General features: G+C 37.8%; 1 protein-coding gene across 1 annotated transcript in view; it reads left to right on the top strand.

Moving 5' to 3' along the window:
- The window catches only part of STK3 (serine/threonine kinase 3), a 77,574-nt gene extending 60,286 nt beyond the window's left edge, over positions 1-17,288 (top strand). Inside the window, exons 7-9 of the mRNA XM_042869673.1 lie at positions 1,843-1,980; positions 4,850-4,975; positions 17,058-17,288. Coding sequence (XP_042725607.1) covers positions 1,843-1,980; positions 4,850-4,975; positions 17,058-17,288 — 495 coding nt within the window. The remainder of the gene's footprint in view (positions 1-1,842; positions 1,981-4,849; positions 4,976-17,057) is intronic.
- The last annotated feature ends 635 nt before the right edge of the window (positions 17,289-17,923 follow it).

Genomic DNA, 17,923 nt, shown 5'->3' with positions numbered 1-17,923 from the left:
TGAGACATAGGTCAATGCTCATTGTCAAATAGGAGGTATATGTTTTGATACCATGTAAACAGAAGTCACTGGTTTTCTGTGATAGCTGTGTGCTTTCAATAGCTACTGCAGAGCTAGCTGTTAAGAGTAGCTAAAGATAAGATTAAAATCAGTTCAGAGTTCAAATAGGTCATTACTTTCAAGGACAGGAGCAGCTGAATTTGTTAGCCACTCCTTTACCAGAAGCACTTCACCTGTACTGACAATTTTATATCACAAGTAAGTAATTAAGGACAATTACAAGGTAATAGAGCACTACTTTTCCAATCTGAGATCATACATTAGTTTGATTATTAAAAATTAGTTTGAAAAATAAAGCTGTTATAACATACATCTTAGTTTATTAAAAAAAAATGCAGATCCTCTAGTTTTTGAATTAGACAGCATTATATAGTAAAATAAGCTCTGTAGATATTAGATTTGAAATGAAGTATCTGATACTAAAATATTTTTTCTTTAAAAATGCAGTAAATAGTTCTTATATTATTCAGCAATGTTTTTTGCTTCTCTTCAGCGTATGGGAAAGAATTTAGAATGAGGATTTTGTACAAGTTAAACAGGCTTTGAAGGGCAGTCGAGCTTCTCAAGAAGTTATGGGTAAAATCTTTGAAAGTTTTTTCTCCCTTTTGCTCTGTTCTTCAGTCACAGTCTGAAGCTTCCAGTACCACAACTGTGCTAAGTAACATGCATGGTGTGCATGTTTCACCTTCTTCCCCCTTTTCTGAGCACGTAAATCTGTCTGTGCTTGTAGAGAGAAACAAATGAAGGATTGCAAGCTTACATAATGTTCACTTCTTTTCAGTTCAGAGGTTGTAATTAAACTAGTTTTGGAGGAGGGGGGGAAGGAGGAGAAATATATTTTCTGTCACTAGATCTGGGTCGTTTAAATAGTTTGTTGCTTCAGAAGTGAAGCTGTATACATTTGGTATTACGTGTGGAAGTTCAAAATTACCAGTTCTTTTACAGTGGTCTGTCAGAATCACACTGCTTATCTTCTCTCTCTCTCTCTTCTTTTTTTTTTTTTTTTTTCCTTTCTTTCTTTGCTTCTTACCTCTTAAATCTGTAATTAGAAAGTCTGGTAAAAAGCGTAGAAGAAATAGCGCAATTTACAGAGCCTCAAGTAGGACTTTTTTTGAGTGTAGCATGAATCTTTTTCATAGTGGAAGAAACTCTTTATAGTTCTCAACAGCCTGGAATTTTTTTTACATATAGGTAAAATGCTTCCTTTCTAATTTTAAGTGAATTCTTTTTACTAATAGGCAAGATACTTGACTGGTTTTGTCATCTTTTAGCTTTTAGCTCTTTTATCATTTGTTTAAAAAAAAATTAAGAAAAGCAAGTTTCAAAAATACAGCTGAATAAAGCATGCAGCAGCAAGTAATAGACTCACCGACTCTCCTGAGCAGCTCTCCTATAAGACTAAATGCAGCTAAGAGATGAAAAGGTGAACTTAGCTTCTCATAGAGCCTTTTCTGGGTCTGTTTGAAGAAGCAGTACCATTACCAAGAATTTCTGAAAGAAAAAATTATATCCTGAGACTGATGAACAGTAATAGATAATGTAGAGAGTGATGTGCTCAATGGGATACAGTTGAAATAGAGAAAATCTGATGGGAAGTAGCTACATTAGTAGCAGATGGATTTACTTCCTGAATCTCAGTCTGAGTGGAAATCCTACCCTATTTAAAATTTGTCTTCCAGATTCCTAACTTGATAAGAAAGGTGGATAAAGCTATTTATTTCCTTGAATTCAGTGCTGTGATGATGTGTTTTGTTTGAACTTTCTGTTGTTCTTTTTATCTAGGCTATTTTTATGATTCCTACAAATCCCCCTCCAACCTTTCGGAAGCCGGAGCTCTGGTCTGATGAATTCACAGATTTCGTGAAGAAGTGCTTAGTGAAAAATCCTGAACAAAGAGCTACAGCAACACAGCTGCTGCAGGTCAGTCAAGTTTCAGAGGAAATGGCTTTCTCACCCAGTCTCTAACCAGAATGGTTGTGAAAATTTAAGAGCACATCTCTTGCCTTATTTCTTTTCCATTTTGAGCTCTTTCCTCTATCACCATCTGTATCTCCAGCACTGTTTTGTTCCTTCTTTGTTATTTCTAAACAATTATTTCCTCTTTTGAAGGTTAGAGCTGGTTCTTAGTATTAAAAATGGGTTCTTATTTGGTAATTAGAGGCCTTCAGTAGCTCATAGTGTTTAGGCCAGTGTTATATAAAGGAACCCTTCGGTAGGGACCACCCGTGGAGTATACTTAGTCTGCCCTTTTGGTCATGCCAAATTAAACAAGACAGGTTGTTCTGTGTCCTAGAAGGATCTGATATGAATGGACAGGATAAAGAGGCTGTTCTTGGGCTTTTACCCCAACTGAGCACTTCTAAATTACAACCACGGTTGGCAGTGTGAACTGATGCACCAGGCTTTAGGTCACTCAGTGAACTAACCTGCATGTTGCTTGGAAATTTAACATTTGGTACTAAGAACCATTTAATATTTTGGTACTTTAGATACAAATAAAGCAGAGAAATTTTGAAGAACTACAAAAACCAAACAGGAGGGACTGATCTGTCAAGGAAGGTGTAGTATTGTGAAACCAACAAAATTTTACGAGGACTACATGTTTTGGTGCACAGTAAAAAGGGAAAACGTGAAGAAAGTATGCTCCTTTAGTTTTATTTGCTCCTTTAGTTTTGTTATCCATTTCAATACTGTCGTAGTCAACCTTCAAATAACCAAAGGAAATCATGTTTACCTTTATGTTCTAGAAGAAAGGCAGTAAAAAAGAAAAAAAAAAAAAAAAAATCTGTAGTAGGTTCCTTGATGATTGAAATGGAATCTAAAATTTCCCAGAAATAAGCATTCTTTGCTAACAAGAAGCAAAAATTTAAGTACGCTTTTAGATAATTTGGTATTCTTGTATTCTTTTCACTGCTACTGGTAAATATTGTTCTTAATTTTCATTTTGTCAATCTACATAAGAATCTGATTTTCTGAAATTCTTGCTCTAAGAGAATTGTGATACCTTTATTCTGTCTTAAGGTAGGAGCATGCTCATTGTAAATTTACAAAAAAACAAGAATAACTTTCAAAATAGTTTTCAATAATGAATTATAAAATTAATATTGAATGGTATGAATTATTTTACTTCTCATGGAAAGTAAAATAGAAGGGAAGTAAAAGTTGAAATTCAGGGTTTTAATTTGATGACTGTATCATTAGAGACCTTCAAGATCAGAAATTTGTATGCTAACTAATAACTGCATCTGGTTAAAAGAGACTTATATTAATGCATACAAGTAACAAAAAACCTTCAGTGTTACATGTTCCCTATGTGTGGCCAAAAGACCAACTACTGCGTCCTTTAGTTGTATGTGTTGCCTTTTTGCCAGTTGGAACATGTGTAGTGGAGCAGGAGGTGCCATAGGTACGCTGGAGGAGTACAAGTGGGAATGAAAATACCACTTGTGAGGAACAGGGGAAAGAAGGGTAATTGAATCCATATATCAAGGGACAGGATAGGTAATAGGCAGAGGAGAACAGTTGGATTTATCAATTTTGTTCTTCATGGAACAGTATTTTAATCAGTAATAATGTTTCTGAAGTGCTGAGAGCTACATTTTTGCCTCAGTTGTACTTTCATATGATAATGCAAGACAAGAATTTTTATAACAGTAGGGGGTTATTAGAGAGTAAAAGGAATGTAAATGGTATCATCCACAGGTTGTCTTCAAGGAGGAACTAAGGCTTTAAATGGCTTTGAATTAAAATTATTTTTCCTGCTAAAAGTAATGTATTTTCTTTTTTTCGCTTGTTCCACATTTCACCCTCCTAGATGGAGAAATGTTTTATGACATATTCAAGTACAGCTCTGTTGAAGTAAGCAACAGCCATACTTGCTCTGCTTATAGCCACTAATTTATGCTGTCAGCTTGTTAAGATTAATTAAATACTGTAACTGAATATCTGAAAAAGTTTGTTTTTCTATGTCAGACAATCACCACTCTATTTATTTACTACTTAATGCACATTTCCTTGGGACAATTATGTCCTTAACTATAAAGCACTTGTTTTGTAGTTACATTTCCCAAGCCTTGCTGCTTTATTTTGTTTCATTTGTTTATTTTTTTCTAATAAAAATCATAGTCATTCAGAATAAGCTGGAAAGGTCCCCTGAAGAATCGTTGAGTCCAACTTCTGGCTCCACACAGGATCACCCAAAATTCCAACCCCATGTCCAAGAGTGCTGTCCAGACCCTCTGTGAACTCTGTCGGCTTGGGGCTGTGCCCGCTGCCCCGTGCAGCCCGTTCCGTGCCCGCCGCCCTCCGCTGCAGCCCCTGTCCCTGACCGCCACCCGCCCCTTCCCTGACGCAGCTCCATGCCGTTCCCTCGGGCCCTGTCGCTGTCACACGGAGCAGAGCTCAGCGCTGCCCCTCCGCTCCCTGTGAGGAGCTGCAGCCGCCATCGGGCCTCCCCTCAGCTCCTCTGCTCCGGGCTGCACAAACACAGCGGCCTCAGCGCTCCTCGTACATCTCGCCTTCTAAATCCTTCCCCATTTTCGTAGCCCTTGTTTGGATGCTCCTAATATTTTCATGTCCTTATATTATAGTGCCATACCAGCATAGAGTGGGTAAATAGAAGTGAAATCTTAGTTATGAAGTAGTTGAAAATTGCCATGTTTTAGATTTGAACTACTGTGTGATGTGAAGTACCATTTATCACTGGAGTCGTCGGTACTGAATAATGCTTGCAGTTATGTCTGAACCATATTTATTGTAATTGTCATTGAATATTTTTTTTTTTCCCTAGCATACGTTTATTAAGAATGCCAAGCCTGTTTCAATTTTAAGGGACCTTATCACTGAAGCTATGGAGATAAAGGCAAAGAGACACGAGGAGCAGCAGAGAGAACTAGAAGAAGAGGAGGAAAATTCGGTCTGTATTTTTTTTTCCTTAGAACTATTCCTATTTTGTAGATTAGTTACTGTTCTTTTTCACAGCTTCCCGTCCTCACATCTTCAAATACTTTTCTTTTCCTACCACTTCTTTAGCTTGTGAGGTTCAAGTTGTTTGTCCCTTATTCATAATGAGTAATGCTTCTGTGAGTAATGCTGTATGAGCCAGCTTTGAGTACTGTTTCATGCAGTGCCGTAGTAAGTTTCAGGAGGTGGGTAAAGAAACCATGTAAAGTTCAGCTGTTTTGAGTAGCATTAAAAAAAGGTGAATATTGTTGGGGTCTCATTTTCACACATGGGCTTCTGGAAAAGTACTAAAATTTTCACAAGTTCAGATCGCTTAGCTTTTTTAGTAGAGTTATACACAAAGTAGTTACTTATGCAGCACAATTAGTGTTCAGTTGTGCATATATGAAGTAGAAATGATGACAGCTTTTAATTCCCTCATTTATGATATTAACACACATTTAGGGTGGGAAATAGATCATATGAGAAATTGTATTATAATTATTTGGCAATGGTAGAAATAAGTCACTGTTCCTAGCATTATTACTCTAATTGATTTATGAGGGCTGTTCTGAAGAAAGGTTCTTCTGAAGGAGGTAATGCCTCCTATTTAGCATTGGCCAATGACATTAGCTGTTGTGTTTGCTGTGGCTTCAGATTTCACCCAGGGACATGGAAGCTGTGTGAGAGCACTGTGTAAAAGGCAGGGCAAAGCAGAGTTGGACTCAAGGTTCAATGGTGGAAGGCCAGTTCAGTGCAAATTGGGCATGGGATATCTGTTAGGCAAGCAAAGATAAACGCTCGTTATTTTGCCATGGCCCTCACACCTGGTTTTTGACATCTGGCAGCTTAGACATTTATTTACAAGGGCTGTTCCAAAAGTAATGCCCAAAAGTAACATATTTTATTATGCTGGCCTGCAACATTGTTGGTGGGTGTTACCATCATGGCAGTTGAAGTTGAACCTTCCTACCAGTATTCCATTGCATTTTGTTGCCGTGTGACAGATGGCAGCACAGGGGCAGTCTGACAAACTGGTATCTGACATGGAGGTGTGTGTGAACCTACGGAGCGTAACTGAATTCCTCCGTGTGGAAAAAATGGCACCCACTGATGTTCATCGATATTTGCTGAATGTTTATGGAACCCAAACAGTGGATATGAGCGCAGTGAGGCATTGGGTAGTGCATTTCAGCAGTGGTGACATCAGCATGAAATACAAGCCACGTTCTGTATGGCCGTGCAGATATTTATGAGCGTATCATGCGGGCTCTTGTTAATTACTGGCCAAAATGCATAGCTAATGATGGTGACTGCATTGAAAAATAGTTTTTGTAGCTGAGATTTGCTCTATAGTGTTATTGTGCTCTATATACCATTTGTAGTCTCCATTGGAATATATAGGAGACATTAATTTTAGAATAACCTATATTTATTAGGGCAGTAATGTGCAGTGCAGCACAGTGTTCTTCAAAAGAGCATATTGACACATGTACAATGAGAGCCAGGTTTCTTCAGAAATAATATACAGAAAAGATGGAATACCAGTGGAAGTCTTAAGGATCTCAGCCAACAAAAGACAGCAGGGCAGGCTGCCCTATCCCAAATCCTATAAGCTTTGTGTATTATGGAGCATTAGGTGATAATCTTTAAGTAGGAATACTTACCAAGCAAATTCTGTGTTTTGGACGATGGCATACGCTGTGGTCTTTCTTTTTTCTGCTTTAGGGGTATGTTCTAAGAATACTGATAGCTTGTCTTTATAAAGTTGCTTTATGCTGGATAGTATTTCCTTAACCAGTAGTACATCAGATGTGGAAGGTTGTGGATTTATGGATTATTGTTTTACATTAAGAAATGCTACCTATGTGATGTGTGACTTTACATGCAGAGTTGATGTTCATTACTTAATATATAGAGTAGTTGGCATCTGAAGAGGCTGATCTGATATTACAGATGTTAAAACTTAATATATTTACTAGCAGCTTTTCTCCCTACTGTTGCCTTACAGATTGTAGAACATTTAGGCATTGTTGATGCTTTTTCCATTAGCCCAAAATTAGGTATGGCTTCTGATTATGTAGGCTAAGGTTCAGATGGGGAATCAGGGGATGAGACAATTCCTACCAGCTCAGCATGAGGTGTACAGCCAGTTCTCTCATACTGTGTGGAAGATACAGCCCAAGTTTGATTTTCTTCAGTGGAAGAAGCATTTAGCAACTCTTCATGCTTCTTGCATGGGTATAAAAATCAGAATTTAAGATTGCATAATTGTTTTTTTTCTTCCCTATTTAATGCATAAGGGAACCTCAAATACAGGACTGAAGCAGCAGTCTGTTACTTGTGTTACTGTTGCACTAGATATTAGTTTTACAATTTACTTCTGTACTTCAACCAAATGGTAGGATGTGAGTTAAAAAGATAGCAAAAATCTACTTGTTACTATACAAGAGAGATGTTCAAATCTGAAGGTATCTGAAGTACGATTGTTTCTCATTAATGTGAGAGCAGTAGTGACAGTAGTCATACACTCGTGCATGAATATAATGCAGTGGTTTTAAGTTGAAGAAGATATAAATTGGGTGTCAGTGGGAGGTTCTTTACTATGAGAGGGGTAAGGAACAGGCTGCCCAGAGAGGTTGTGGATGTCCCATCCCTAGAGGTGTTCAAGGCCAGGTTTGATGGGGCCCTGGGCAGCCTGGTCTAGTATTAAACAGGGAGGTTGGTGGCCCTGCCTGTGGCAGGGGGTTGGAGATTCATGGTCCTTGAGATCCCTTCCAACCCTGGCCATTCTGTGATTCTGTGGTCTTAAACTGGTTTTAAATCTAAGGCAGAAGAGTGGGATGGATAGCAGGCAGGCACCGGGAAAGAGACTGATTAATCAGCTTGGAATGCTCTGGCACTAGCATGCTTTGCTCCTGTTTCATTTTTTTTTCTTCCACTTGCCCTGCCACTATAAGTAGGGGACCTGTGAAGAGTGACCTGCTCTAACTTGTTACTGCACTTAATGAGTAAAGAATGGAAAAAAGCAATCTGAGATTAACTTGGCTTCTCAGGACAGTATGGGAGAAGAGCACAAAAGGGTCTTAATGAGTTTAGATCAGAAAAGGAAGGCAGTGGAGAAACGATACGTGCGACTTTATTGTAAAGAAACACATTGGAGTGGTCAAGTCCAGGATACCAATAGTCTGTAGTCAGATCCATTGTGAACTAAGGCAAATCAGGCTGCCTTGCATTTGCTGCTGCCCTATGTGTGCTATTGAAGCTGCCTGAATTCAGAGGATGTGTTTGTATTACCATGGTAAAAAAGGTTAGTTTGTGTCATTCTTGCAAAATCTAATAGGGGAAGGAGTAGGTCTTCTCTTCCAGCTTGAGTGGGGAGGTTGCAGTTGTAGAGAAGCACCAACTGTAACAAGAAGATGCAATTGTAGGTGGGGCAAACAAAAAGAAAGTAGTAACTGTTACTGCCCACAGAGCAGCCTATTTTTTCTTCTTCTTAATCATGGATGAATAAATTTCACTATTTCTAGGGTTTAGTTATTGTGGAGAGGTTCTGTGCATTTTTCACCACTATCTTTGGCAGATATATCAAAGCTACCATGCCTACCAGTAGCTATTTGCTATTGCAAAAGTACTGTGTAATTAAGAAAAGGATGTTAAAGCAATTTTGTAGTAAGATTTACATTGAATAGTTCATAGTTCATACATAGTTCATTTTAAAAAGTTTACTTTTACCAAAAGGTTAAGTAAAATAGGACATTTGTTTTTATATGTTAAATTTTTTAAAAAGATTTTGGTTTATATTCTTTTATGCCTTTGAGTTATGTGCATTTTTATTTTCCTGCTTTCATACACTTTTATATTTCTCAAAAATAACTATAAAGTTATGATTGGGATGTAATTTTATTTTTGTTAAAATTATTTATATATTTGATATTAGGTGTGATCTTTGCTATCCCTAAATGTATTTCTCTGTATCTTGGCAAGCCAGAAGTGAAAAAAAAGTTGGGAAATGCTTCCCTTCAATAGAGAAAAGTGGAGTTGTAAGTGATTGAAATGGAGAATACTGAGAGTGAAGTGATGAAAAGTGTTGAAAAGTGTAGTTTGTCAGAAATCCATATTGTGCATATCCATATAGTACAGGGAAGACATAGACCTGTTGGAGCATGTTCAGAGGAGGGCCACAGAAATATCCAAGAGATGGAATGTTTCTTCTGTGAGACCACTAAGGCTGTTCAGCCTAGAGAAGACTCCAAGTTGACCTGATAGCAGCCTTTCAGTATCTAAAGGGGAGCTACAGGAAAGAAGGGGGAAGACTCTTTTAGCAGGCTCTATTTCAGGTTGGATGTTAGGAAAAACTTCTCTGAAAGAGCGTTCGGGCACTGGCCAGAGGCTGCCCAGAGAGGTGGTGGAGTCACTGTCCCTGGAGGTGCTCAAGAACCATTTAAATGCTGTACTGAGGGAAAGGGGGTGGGGGTTAGTGGGAAATACTGGTGGTAGGTGGGTGGTTGAACTGAATGATCTTAGAGCTCTTTTCCAACCTCAATGATTCTATGATTTTATGTTGTGATAGAGCAAGGGGGAAATGGTTTTAAGTTCAAGGACGGTAGATTTAGGTTAGATATAAGGAAAAAGTCTTTTGCATTGAGGGTGGTGAGGCAATGGACCAACTTGCCCAGAGAGGTGGTAGATGCCCCATCCCTGAAGACTTTCAAGGCAGGGCTGGATCCAATGAGTTGAAAGATGATTTCAATAATAATTCAGTTGTGACAGTGGTTTTTCATATCTTGCCACTGGCTTTCAGTGCAGTACTACACTGTAGGATATTCCACATTGGTTGAGAGATTACACCATCTTTTTCACTTGCAATTGCTCAAATTTCTAGTCAGCTAAAAGCACAAAACATGCAGAGCAGGATGAACTATTTACAATTTATATAATTTGAGAAATTTTCTGTACTGTGTGTCTTGACTGCATGCTATTCACGTGTTCACAGTGCAGTGCATTGATCCTGGAAGACTGGAGCAACACATAGGTGTGACTGAGGCCAGAATTAAGTGAAATTCTGTGCAGTGCAGATTTCAGTTTGTAAATCATCCTAGGCAGAGATTGGTGAATGGACCCAGAGGTTCTTAGAGCAAAGCAGAATAAACTGAAGGATAAAATGAAAGCATTAGCACTTTTGTGTTTGTTTAAGGAAAACAAACAAACAAAAACAAACAATGAAACAGAATCCTGAAATCTTCAATTTGAAATAATGCTTGATTTCCAGATTGTATATGGAATTGGAGTCACTGTTCGGTCAGAATATAACAGGTACACAGCATACAAATTCTGCAAAATGGTACCTTAAAAGTGGATTGGTCTCAGTGATGTTGCTGTGAAGCTCTAATCATAGAAGTGAAAGCAGTCTCGGGCCTGAGAAGTGTGTATTTAGTAACACCTAGCAGCAAGAGCAAGTATTGGTGTTAATGGTAAGCAGACAGTCCATCAATGTTAAAGGTCTCTCATGGGCAGTGATTTGAGTTCATATACTGTTGAAAAAGAATGGTTTGAGTTAACCTGTCTGGGGCTTGAATTTATTGCTCTAAAACCCCAAGAATTTCCTATGTAAAGCTGGAGCGGTCATGCTAATTACTCACTGTTACGTGTGCTGGGAGCTGTCAGGAAAAAAGGTGTGAGTGTTCCAAGTGTAATGCTCTTTTTGTTAGGAAACAGGATTTGACCCTGACTGGCTGTATTTGAATATGTATATTTAATTCCCTCTTTGGGTCATGTCTGTATGGTAATGGACACTTGGGTTATAAGTGATGTACATAGTGGAAAGTGGAAAGGAAAGTAGTGGGCGTTTTTGAAGAATTAAGTCAGATGCCAAGATTTCACTGCTATGTATTTAGTTTTCAGGATCAATTTTGGATCATTATCGTTCAGGTGAGGAAGAGTCCCATCTCTGAAACTGCCTCCTATTTTTTATTTTTACAATGTTCTGTGAATCTTTTGTAGCACAGGAAGTTGTCAGTCGTAACGTAAATAACTTCTGCCCTTCTAAACTTCATTATATGGCTGTAAATAAATGGCCACGTTAAATACAGTCTTCATTTCTGTATCCTTCCAGCAGATATATAATATCATTACAGATAGTGCGCTCTGAATTGATTTTATGCCTATTACAAGAGCTGCTTGTGTGATGAGAATGCTTTCTGACAAACTGACATGTTTTGATAGGTGCTGAGGTAATTGTACAGATTTTTTTAATTAAGCAAAAATTGCAAGTGGTTTATTCTACAGAAGGTTAATCCCAATATCAAAGTTTAAATGTTAGCTTAGGCATTGCTAAACATGACCAATCTCTTCTCTTGTGCAGTTTTTGAAGTGTGATGTGAATTTGAGTCTGAGGTTGGGCAGCTGTATTAGGGGAATGCGAAGTGACTCGTTGCCTGGCAGCTCGCAGGAAACATGTCTAAATATTTATTTCTGTGTCTCTTTAAAGGAATGAGCTAAGAAGCAACTCGTCCTTTATGTTTTCTTCTACATTTTAATGCCTCTATTATGTAAGGAATGCTTAATTATTTTAGGGTACTGAAACAAGTAATTACTACTTCTGTATCCACTTCTGTTTTTTCTTAGACAACTATCAGCTGTCAACAATCAGCAGCTTGGACAACTGTCAGTTATCAATTATTCCTGTCTTCAGGCTTATTCATTCACTCAAAAGCTCTTTTGGTTAATTGTATATAGGAAGGTATCTTCTGTCTTTCAGGATATTAAGAAATAATTGCTATAAATGTTCCTTTATGTTAATAATATTTGCACTGTTTTAAAGGACCTGTTGAGTCATTCGAGTTATTCTGTCTTTTAAATCTGGTACACTAGTCCATATTTTTGGAGGTTTTTATGTTTATTTTAATGTGCCTTTCATGTATGTATGTATATATCTATTTATCTATGTAGTTCTGCATGATGAACAGCAATAAAACTTTCTGATCTCATGGCATTTTTTCTTTTAAGTCAAAGGACATTTGTCATATGTACTAATGGATTTTGACTGCAGTTCTTTAAGTGTTGTGGAAGTAAGAAACATATAGATTGCTATGTTTTGTGAAATATATCTACCTGAAGAGCATAAACATGTTGTTCAAATCCACAGCAATTTAGACCCAGAAGGTGTGAGCAAGTCATTGTTCGTAGGTGTAGCAATTAAACATATGTAGAAAAAATTCTTAAATGTTGTGTAATGACTTACTCTTCGTATATAGGACTCTTGGAATGGCTGGAATTTCAGTGCGTGCTGAAAATTATCTTGGTGTGTTTTGTTGATGCCTTTAAACTTCAACGTGTGCTCAGTACTGAGCATGTACTCAGGTTGTAGTTGGGCTTTGTAGGTGTTAGGAACTTTTAAAAATCCTTGTTCTTCACCAAAATGTATTATGTGTTTATGTAGCTACTACAGTGCTTTTATAAAAAGATAGCTGTGACTACAAGCACGTTTCTCAAGGGTGATGATGAAGTGTTAATAGTAAATGAAATTATTTTACGGGATGCTAAATTTTGCCAGCATGTAAATCTTCCTTTAATGTACTACAGACTAATCTCTGTCTTTGGTGCCATCTAGTGTTTTTTTAATTCACACAAACCACAGATAGAGATTTCAGGGGGAAGTTGCCATGTTTTCTTGTCGTTTGTCTTTCTTTGCTAGTCTTCATCCACTTTTTCCCTATGAATCTTAAAAATACAACTGAAAAATTCCATAAATCTTTATCATCTCACTTCATTTGATTATATCCTAATGTATATTCATATATGACACACAAGCTCACCTCAGCTGAAAACTTTTCTTGTGTGTCAGTATGTTCTGTGTAACAAGCATTTTGTGAAGTCTTGCATGCTGTTACCAGGGAAGACTTGTTGATTTTCTTATTCTAGCAATTGAGTCTCCATGATTACATCTTCACGCTTTAAGAATTTGCTTTGTTAGTCTTCTAACTTGCTTTGGTAGGTGGAGGAGAATTAATCACATAGGGTGGCAAGGTGTTGGCAATCTTCCACGTAAGGCGTTGGCAATCTTCTACATATTCTTAGGGAATCATAGAATTGTTGGAGTTGGACCAGATGCCCTTGAATGGTTCCTTTCAACTCCTCTGCAGTGAACAGTGACACCTACAGCTTGATCAGGTTGCATCCAGCCTGTCCTTGCATGTCTCCAGGGATAGGGCATCTATCACCTCTCTGGGCAACCTGTTTCAGTACTTCAGTACCGTTATAATAAAAAACTTCTTCCTTATATCCAATCTAAACCTCTCCTCTTTTAGTTTGAAACCAAGTTCTAACTTTGGGATATAATGTTGTTCAGAATTTCTGTGGCTGACTGAAATTTCCTTAGCCTTTAAGAGATGTTAGCTGTCTTGCCCATGTGTAGCAGAAACCTCTAGCAAATACAAGTCTGATACTAGTTGTGCATGTGAAAATGGCAGATAGTTTAAAGTCATAGTTAGCTGTTCTTATTTCTTGATTCTTGGATCTGTTTTCATAAACAGTATGAGAACATGTCACTTCAGCTTTAATACTTTATATTCTTTGGTAATTAAAATGAATATTATATTTGCTTTTATTTAATCAGGGAGTTTACCATTTTAATAACAAATCAGAAATTTGACATCAATATTTATGAACTGTAAAGAATGAATCATAATTTGTTCTAAGGAATCACTTTCATCTGTCATGTAAACACGCACTTACGTAACTTTATAAAAGTATCCTGTTACTTTTTCAGGTCCAGTATGATCTGCTGTAATATTAGCTAAATTTCCTATTTGTGAGCAATACTGGAAGGACAGTTCTGGAAGCAACCTGGTTTAATCTACAACTTTGATTATTTTAAGACGTACACAGGCTCTGAAAAAGCTTATACTGCTCTCCTTCAGTAGCTCATTTCTAATTTAGAGAAAACAAGATCAGAATTTTTGCATGCATCCCTTTTGGGGACAGTTCTTTTGGTGTTGAGGTTGGCTTTTGTCATCCTCAGATTTCTAGGTGCTGCGTGACAGTTGTTCTCTATGCTGAAAGATAGTAGTAAGGCAAAGTCTTCTGTCACTCTAGGTTAGAAAATGAAATGTTATTCCTTCAAAGAATCCAGATGCTTGATTTGGCTTGGGAACTTAAAAAATAAAAAAATAAAAAAAAATTAGAATTTTTGATGAAGGAGAAGACATGAAAATGGTCACTTATGAATCCATTTTATACTTGCTCGTATCGGTGGTCATCACTTCCTTTTTTTCTTTCTCCCCACTTCTAAAAAAAATAGAATTTAAGCTTCAGGAAAATGTCTTTCATTTCTGCTTTCAACTTTACTAATATTAATATATGGGTATTAATATTACTCAAGCAAACACATACATCAGATGTTAACTCTGTTTTAATCTCAGCTGTTCCTCTGTGTATTAGAGGTGCTTCATTTAGTGTTTATTAAGATAAAAAGCAGTATATCCTGACTTGGTTTTCCATTGTGTAGCAATACTGAAAGAAGCACTTATCAATAAATGCTTTAGGCACTTCTCAAGTACAGTGCAAAAAAGGGAGAGAGGGAATATTAGAAGAAAATATTTTGTCTTCCCAATACCCTTTTGGGAAGGGAAACATATAGAGAGGAATGAGATGAGCATGAATGTTCAGGGTTTTAAAAAAACAAAAAAAAAAAAAAAAATAAATCAAAGTTGCCACCAGGAGGAGCACTACTAAAATATTGCTATTTATTACAGGCAGTTATCTGGTGCTGTATCTGTAAACTGTCTTTCTGTAGGATTTTCGTAAGTTTTTAAGGGTACGGCACTTCACAGAGTGTTTTAGCATGCAGCTTAGAAATGAAATCTAAGAACTTCAACATTTTTACAAAGTATAACGTGGAAAACTATGATTCTTTTGACATTTGACAGTTTATTCAAATCTGCTCTGTATCCTGGTTTCAGCGTACTGTGTTGTTGGCTAGATTCTGAATCAAAGTAAGATCTGTTTGTGTGCCTCTGGGCCAAGACATAGGAGAACTATTTGCGGGAGGTGGTCTATTGCTACTCTTACTAAATGTGGTTCTCCATACCTACTTTGACCACTAATTTGTGAAACAGGCACTCACACAGTGTACCTGGTTCTTGCAATTAGATTTGTACTGCAGGCAAGTTGTCTGCCATGTCAGGGAATAACAAGAAAGGAAAAGAGCCAGTTCAGTAAGAAATAAAAATGGCCAGAACTGGAGAGTAACTGGAGTTCTTTCTTTTTGCACTCCTTACAGGTTTCTCCATAGTTAAAATATGAACTATATTAAAACAACACAGATTTGAGCAAAAGGAAAAATTAGTTTGTGGGTGAAATCTTGTTTTAATGTTCTGTGTAACAACAGGCACATTACTTGTAATTGGCACATAACGTTATATAATACTTTTGTGATGTGAGCTGTGTAGCTGGAAGATTTTCCTAACCAGAGATATTTTGTATCAGGATGCAGTTGAAGTTCTTCTACAGAAGAGAAAAAATATATATACATACTCATACTTGACTGTTTTCAGTTGGACTTGGAAGTTTATAAAATTAGTGAAAGTAGCATCTGTATGTAAAATTTTAAAATTTGGCATACGGTGTCTTCACAATGGTGGGTATTATTTCTTGTTTAATCAGTGAGAGGAACATTAAAAATGTACTCATGTAGAAAATGCTTCTATACATTCATGAAGTGCTGTGCTATTGTGCATATCATTGAAATCAAACTGCAAAAATGAGTGGCATTTCCCAATAGTATTTTCGAATATTGATATTGCATATAAAGTTAATAATTAATTAACTGGATTGTCATTATTTCTCTGTTTTACATTCCTGGCACATTGATTCAAAATCATAGAATCATAGAATGGGCTGGAAGGGACATTTAAGATTATCTAGTTCCAATCCCCTGCTATAGGCAGGGACACCTCCCATTAGGACAGGTTGCTTGCAGCCCATCCAGCCTGGTCTTGAATGCTTTCAGGAGCAGGCATTCACCACCTTGCTGGGCAACCTGTTCCAGTGTCTCACCACCCTCACAGTAAAGAATTTCTTCCTAATCTCTAGCCTAAATCTGCCCTCTTCCGGTTTAAAACAATTTCCCCCTGTCCTATCACCACGTGCCCTTCCAAAAAGTCCCTCCTCAACTTTCCTGTAGACTCCCCTCGGGTACTGGCAGGCTGTTATAAGGTCCCTCTGGAGCCTTCTCTTTTCCAGGCTGAATAGCCCCAGCTCTCTCAACCTGTCCCTGCAGGGGAGATGCTGCAGCCCTCTGATCATCTTTGTGGCCCTCCTCTGCACCTGCTCCAACAGCTCCATGTCCTTCTCATGTTGGGGCCCAAGAACTGGACGCAGTACTTCAGGTGTGGTCTCATGAGAGCAGAGTAGAGGGGCAGAATCACCTCTGTTGACCTGCTGGTCACACCTCTCTTGATACAACCCAGGATATGATTGGCTTTCTGGGCTGCGAGCACACACTGACGGCTCATGTTGAGTCTTCCATCAACCAGCACTTCCAGATCCATTTCCATGGGATTGCTCTCAAGCCATTCTCCACCCAACCTGTATTTGTGCTTTGGATTGCCCCTCTTCATGATGTTCTGTCCAAACGGTATTGTCAACATACGAGACACAAAATGTGTTATTTAGTTGAGGATGATACCCTTGGTGATGATCTATTACAGACCAACCAAACAAAATGTGTTACTGATTTTCAGTCCCGGAGAAGCATGCGGAGTCCATAAGATCAGTGAGATATTCAAAGCTGGGTGCAAAAGTGAGTGTGTGGGTCATATTTCTGGTAAATCAATGTTGCTATACAGCTGGCAGATGGGATAAAGTTTTTTCTTCTACTTTAATAGAGTGCCTTTTTGTTTCATGTTTTTTAGTATTATTAAGCCTGCTAATCTAGCAGTATAACTAGGTCGTGTGAAGACATAAAAAAACCAATGGATAAGCATCTAAATTATTGCTTCTTAACTTGGTTTTCTGAAATGCTCTGCTGCATTCTGACCAGTGTTTCTTGATAGGATGAAGATGAGCTGGACTCGCACACCATGGTGAAGACCAATTCAGAGAGTGCTAGTACCATGCGGGCCACAAGCACGATGAGTGAAGGCGCTCAGACAATGATTGAACACAACAGTACCATGCTAGAGTCAGACCTGGGGACCATGGTAATAAATAGTGACGATGACGAAGAGGAAGATGGGACCATGAAAAGTATGTTTTCTTTTTTTATTACTTTCCTTTTCTGTTAATAATGCATTATCTCATCTTCTGTGAGAACATTCTATCATCAGTGTCCTTTAAGAATCAAGCTCAGTGGTTAAAAGTCAGGGAGAGGGCTGTTTGTTTCTGTGAATGCACTTTGTTGGAAAAGGGCAGCTATAGTGGGAGATTCAAAGCACTACAAGTAGCTTTGGTATTTTGCTGAGCCTTTCTGGAGGACTCAGAAATTAGCCTACTGTGAATTCCCTGTCACTTGCTTTTTGCCTCCTGTCCTGCATCCGTTTGGAGCAGCTCCAAGGAACTGTACTCAAGTGGTGTGATTGTGTGGGAAGGTGCTGCTTCAGTGTCAGTGTTCCTGGAAACTCATTGCAACTCTCCATGGATTCAGCAGTCAGTACTACAGATCTTGCTGCAAAATTATTTTGTAAAGTCATTTGTTAAAATTTCATTTAGTAATGCTTAATTTAAGGGAATGGCCAAAACACATTGAAATAAATTAAAAAGTCAAAATCAACTTCAGTGGTGTGAAAGATTATATAACAAAGAGAGGAAAAGAGTGTTTTAAAAGAGGAAGTTGTCAGTTAGACTGAGACGTGTATAATGTGTTTGTTATACAGTGAACATACATGTTTACTTTTGATCTGTTTGTTACTTGGCTGGAGAC

This window comes from Lagopus leucura, unplaced genomic scaffold (assembly GCF_019238085.1).
Source record: "Lagopus leucura isolate 7727_CA_CO unplaced genomic scaffold, USGS_WTPT01 Super-Scaffold_100002, whole genome shotgun sequence".
NCBI lineage: Eukaryota > Metazoa > Chordata > Aves > Galliformes > Phasianidae > Lagopus > Lagopus leucura.
The sequence above is the reverse complement of the archived record's forward strand: the minus strand, read 5'-3'. Positions and strand labels throughout refer to the sequence as shown.